At 43.9% G+C, this 6,000-nt stretch overlaps 1 protein-coding gene across 1 annotated transcript in view; it reads left to right on the forward strand.

Annotated features, from left to right (window-relative positions):
- GUCY2D (guanylate cyclase 2D, retinal) overlaps positions 1-2,456 on the forward strand; it is a 29,719-nt gene extending 27,263 nt beyond the window's left edge. The window contains exons 15-18 of the mRNA XM_043962790.1: positions 98-196; positions 393-487; positions 1,516-1,601; positions 2,363-2,456. Of these exons, the coding sequence (XP_043818725.1) occupies positions 98-196; positions 393-487; positions 1,516-1,601; positions 2,363-2,456 (374 nt within the window). The remainder of the gene's footprint in view (positions 1-97; positions 197-392; positions 488-1,515; positions 1,602-2,362) is intronic.
- The last annotated feature ends 3,544 nt before the right edge of the window (positions 2,457-6,000 follow it).

A 6,000-nucleotide genomic window follows, 5' to 3' on the forward strand; every position in this document is an offset into this window, starting at 1 on the left:
CACTGGTTTTGTTTTCCAAAAACACATCCTCTGTTTTCTCTCTGATCCATGTCTCTGTGTGTTTCTATGACTTTGTGCCACCTCTTTCTATAATCAGGCCCTTGTGTGGCTGGAGTGGTAGGCCTCACCATGCCTCGTTACTGCCTCTTTGGAGATACGGTCAACACAGCCTCTCGAATGGAATCCACAGGATTACGTGAGCTGGGGCCAGGGTGGAGGTTTGGACACATTGGGGCAGGAAGAAAAATAAGGAGGGTCTGCTGTAGTCAGGGCAGAGGTAGAGCAGGGAGAAGTGAAAAAACCAGCTTGGGAGGGCAGGAAAGGATGGGGTACCAGTTTGGAGTTTGAAATTTTGGAGCATATTCTGAATTATCAATCTGTCTTTCCCTCAGCCTATCGAATCCATGTGAACTTGAGCACAGTGAAGATTCTTCAGGGTTTGAATGAAGGCTTCCAGGTAGAAGTCAGAGGCAGAACAGAACTCAAGGTGATGCTTTACAGAAGCAGCTAGTGGTGCAGTGGAGAGTGCTGGACCTGGGATCAGGAAATTCTGAGTTCAAATCTTTCCTCAATCATCATCATCGTAGTTGTCATCACTAACATTTACATGCTACTTACTGTGTGCCAGGCATTGTGCACTAGTTGTATAACCTTGGACAAGTTACTTATCCTCTGTGCTTGTTTCCTCTACTATAAAATGGGGACTAATAATTGCACTCACCCCCCAGGTTGTAAGGATTAAATTACATAATATTTGCAAAGTACTTAGCACATTTCCTGGCATGTAATAAGTGCTTAATAAGTGCTTCCCCTACTAGAGGACCACCCTCATAATGGGACTGTCCCTTCTGAAAGCTTTTGGTCTCACTGCTACATCTTCCCTAATTTTCATTCTTTTCCTCTCGATCGCACACTCTCTTCCTCTCCAGAAAAGCAAACAAATGATATTATTTTATTTTTTAAAGCTCTGGTAAAAGAATAAGCCTACAAATAAAAATCCATTTTTAAGGAAATTATAAATTTACCCACTTCTGGGGTTAGTATGCAGACTGCATCCTAACTTTTGAAGATGCCTAAATATTTCTTGGAGTATTTACAAATGTATCAGTTAGGTAGTGTGGTTTCATTAGAATCTTTCTAGCTTTTTCTCCAGTACTCTCAATGATTATCCATCCTTCCTCCTATCCCTTGGCTAGAATAGGTACATCCCCCAGGATACCAGGCCTCTCTTGCTCCTTCCCCTCTCCCTCCAACATCTTCTCATACCCTAGACTAATAATGTAGAGCTGTCTCCAGGCTTTGCTCCAAGAAGACACCCCATTGGTCTCTGGGTTAGCCTTGCCCCCTAGTCTGAGACTCCTCTGGCTACTACTCTTCAGTTCACTGGAGCCCATTGGCTTTGAACTTCCTCCCTAGATCCAGCCTTTTTTCACTGTGGTCCTCTTGATCTCTGTATCAACCTTCCTTCCTAATCCCAGATCTACTCTGATAGCCTTCCCACATTTCTCCCCACAGGGAAAGGGCGTAGAGGATACCTACTGGCTCGTGGGGAGAAAAGGGTTTAACAAGCCTATTCCTACCCCTCCTGATCTGCAGTCAGGGTGAGTGGGCTTAGACCATGGGAAGGTGGGTGGGGTTAGGGCCCACAGACATGTCAGGATTGGAGGTAGAAAAGCTTAAGGGAGGATTTGATAGTCTCCTATTACTATGACCGTCTTCTCCAATTTTTCTACATCTACATGTGTTGAGAAATAAAAGGACTAGATTTTATATTTATATATAGAGAGAATACAGAATATATATATAATAAATTATATACTTATTTTATTTTATTTTTTGTGGGGCAATGAGGGTTAAGTGACTTGCCCAGGGCCACATAGCTAGTAAGTGTCAAGTGTCTGAGGCCAGATTTGAACTCAGGTCCTCCTGAATCCAGGGCCAGTGCTTTATCCACTGCAACACCTAGCTGCTCCATAATCTTTAAGACCCCTTTCAGCTCCAAACCCTATGATCCCATGAAAAGAGGCTGCTGCCTATGTCCTTCCTATCCTTTCCCCTCTATCCCATCTCTGCCTCCCTACAGTTTCTATCTTTGTTCTCTCCCCCAAGTCAGGAGATCTGGGTTCCAATCTAAGTAGTGACCTTGGACCAATCATTTTTCTCTCAGTCTCAATTTCACTGTGTGTAAAATGGAGATAATCACTTGCCTCATTGGGGTGTCATGAGAACCAAAAGAGATAGTCTATGTGAAAGTGCTTTAGAAAGTGTAAAGTTTATATATTTATAAAAAGACAAATTCAAAATAACTTGAAAAGTGTGTAGATGTAAGATTTTGTTATTGTTGGTGTTTTCATTTCCCTAGGGCCAGTAACCATGGCATTAGTTTGAAAGAGATCCCTGAAGAGAGGAGGAAGAAGCTAGAGAAGGCACGCCCAGGACAAACACTGGGAAAATGAGGCCATGAACCCCCAAACAGGTGACTCCCTTTTTCCTAACCCCCATGACTTTGCCTCTATGGTATCCCCTGCTGTGAATTCTCTTCTAAATGCCTCCTTTGTGGACACCTGGAATCCATTTCATAACTACTCCTTGATGATACCACTCAATTCCCATTACTTTCTGATTTCTCTCTCTCTCTCCCTCCCTCAGGAGGAATATAATTTGTACTGCTCCTGGATGTCACATCCTCATGGTTCCCTTGGAGTCCTTCTCTGGAGAAGACTGAGGACTTATTCAAGGACACACAGCAAGTTTGTAGCTAGGTACTCTATATCCTTTTGAGTTTGCTCAGAGCTGGGTCTCTGTGTTTTCTGGCATACCTTATGCCAGAACTGAAAGGTTCTGAGACTGTAGAAGACCTGACTTCAAGTTTGTTTTGCAACTTTTGACAAGTAATTTTCCTTCTCTATACAATAAGAAAGTCAGAATGGACAATTTTTCAGGTCCCTTTGTACTCTGACCCTCTGGCCCTCTGTGGTTCTATGATCTTGATCTTGAGGCATTAGAATATTGGTCCCTGTTGGATCTCGGGAACTCTAGAACCTCCTCTTCTGAAGGCTCATCCAACTACAGAGATTTCTGGGACTTCAGATCAACCAGCCACCAAGGGCCTTAGACCCTATTCAAACTGAGGATTTTTAGCCATTTGGACTTCCAGCTTCAAACAGTTCTGGGACATGGGAGGTCCCAGGGATTCAAGAGGATTCTGGGATATCAGAACCCATAGATCTAAATGATTTGAGGACTTTGGAAATTTAAGCATCAGAAGATCCTGGAGATTTAGAAAGATAGCATGGATGGACCTCCCAGTGAGTGCCAGTCCTTAGAATAGACTTCAGACATTCCCTGTCTGGTTGCAATCCAAGTGACCATGTCAAGACTATATCTCAGTGTGGGGAAAGCCATTTTCTGGCCATTCAGAAAAAAAATCATCTAAAAGGCTGTAGAGCCAGAAGAACTGATGGATCAGTAGTTACTGAGTTGGAACAGAGTGGGATTACTCTTGAAATCATGCCTTACAGCCATGTCAGTGATTGCAATCACTGTAATCATGAGTGATCTCAGAACACAAGTCATAATATACAACTTGGTCTTGAAAAGCAATTCTACATTATAGACATTCTTCACATTATTTTGTCATCTCTAATTATCACCATAGCTGTCTGAGGATCATTCCAAGATTGATTTAACATTTGCAGAAAATTGTTATTCAACAAATTTAATGCATCTTCTTATTTATGAGGTGCTCAGCAAGAGTTTCCCTTGGTCCAATAGAGAGCTCTTCACCAAGTTTATGTGAAACCATTTATGCATTTCTATAAAGCTCCTCAAAATTAGAACCACTAATATTTTCATGCTGGCTCTCCTTGGGTTTAATTTTTGAGAAGATCCCAAATACTGTTTACACATTTCTTATCCAGAGTCATCGGAAAGGCCTAGATCTACACCCTGCTGTCCTTGTGGATACCCATCCCTCTGCTTAGATTCCACAGGGTTCTCATCTCCTTTTTCTCCAGACAGGTAGTATGTCAGCTCGGTTGGCAGGGGAGAGAAAGATACCATTTGTCGTTCTATAATCTCTCTCCAGACCTTGCAAAGCTCACAAGGTCAGTACCCATGTATATCTATCTCAAGTTTGCTGTTCTGTCACTTAATCAGAGATGCAAATATGAAAGACAGTGGTGGTGTCCATATGCTCACAGTCAACACTGGCAGAGTAAGAGACAGGGCAGCCCTTTCCTCACCCAGTTCCTGAGACGTAACTCAAAGTTGCCTCCTCAGCCACAAAAGAAAAAAGTTCTATCTCTGCAGTCCTTGAGTCATCAATTTTTCTGACTTCTCCATTATAAGACTTTGAGTCATTTCATAGTAGCAGCCTCTTAGTCCTAGACGGCTGGAAATCGAGTCTCTCCCCACCCTCAAGTTTCCACATGGTTACTTGAACTAAAACTAGGCGGACACTATCTGAGAATACTTCAAAGACTGGTCATCACAGGCCAATCAACCCCTGCTACGCCAGCACTGGGGTCTCTGAGAATCCTGGGATTCAATGCCTTCTACTTCCCTCCAACTATCACCCCCACTACAATCCACCTACCCAGGGATCCTGGGACTTGAGCCCAAGCCAAGTCACAGAAGATAATGGGATTAGGTGCTGTGACCTCAGAGGATTCCAGGACTAAAGTCCTCTGCTTCCCGCCTTGCTGGGAACATTGGCTGTCAAGAGGGGCTGAGGTCATTGTCCTCCAAGCTACTAAATAGGATTCCCTTCTACACTCCTAGTGGGGGGATGGGGGTGGGGGGAGGTGTACGTGTGTGCATCTGTGTGTGTGTGTGTGTGTGGGTGGTAGTGAGGAGTTTGGGTTTGTCACTCAGGGCTTAAAAGATACCTAAGTGCACACTTTAGGGAATATCTTAAGCCGCTATTTAGAAACTGGTCTTTTTGCACAGAGGAGAGAGGCAGTGTGGTAGTGAGCAAAGAGCACTGGACTGGGCATCCTCAAACATGAGTTCAAGTTCTGTCTCTGCCACTTACTTAGCTGTGTGACCCTGGGCAAGTCCCTTGATCTCTCTGAGCCTCAGTTTCCTCAACTGTAAAATGAGAATAATGATACTTGCACTACCTCCCTCACAGGGCTGTTGTGAGGAAAGTAGCTTATAAACTGGAAAGCACTCTAAAGTTCAGTTTATGGGCAAAGTGGACCTGCCTAAGAACATACAACCTCAGAGCTGGAAGGGACAGTCCTACCTGTACCTGAGGAGGATTTGCCTCTTCAACATCCCCAACAGCTTCTGAATGCAGTTCTCCAGTGAGAGGGATCCTCTCACTCCCTCCTAAGAAAGTCCATTCTACAATGGGACAACGTTACTTGTTAAAAAGCTTTTCCTTGTTAGAAAGTCATTCTACTGAATGAAATCTGCCTCTGCAATTTCTACCCATTTTGCTCCCTCTGGTGCAAGAACAAATTTAATCTCTTTTCTACCTGCCCACATTTGAAGTCCACTTTCATGTCCCCCGTCCCCAGTCCCCTGGCTTATCTTCTTCTGTCTAAACATTTGTAATTGTTTCTGCTGGTTCCTGGTCTCTTGCCTTTCACCCTCTAGGTCATCCTCTTCTGTAATTCTCCTTCCTAAACAATGGTGACTCCAACTGAACACAGAACTGGAGACTCGCTTTAACTAGAGAAGAGTACAGGAGGATAATTACCTGCCCCTTTCTGAACACTCTTCCCCTCAGGGAAGCCTAAGGTCATATTTGCTTCTTGGCTTTCACATTGCCCTGCTGACATGTTCAGCTTGGATTCAATGAAGCGCCGCCGCCGCGGGCCCCCCCCCCCCCCCCCCGCCCCTTCCCAAAGAGGCTGATGCTGGGCTTTTGAAAAAAAAAAAATGGAGTCCATGATGAGAAATTACTATAATGACTCCAAATTCTGGGGGAACAGAATGTTCTAATAGAAATCTAAGGGATTTCCTTTTAACCAGAGGGTGTAAAATTCAAGG

The sequence above is a fragment of the Dromiciops gliroides genome, chromosome 4 (genome assembly GCF_019393635.1).
Source record: "Dromiciops gliroides isolate mDroGli1 chromosome 4, mDroGli1.pri, whole genome shotgun sequence".
Lineage (NCBI taxonomy): Eukaryota > Metazoa > Chordata > Mammalia > Microbiotheria > Microbiotheriidae > Dromiciops > Dromiciops gliroides.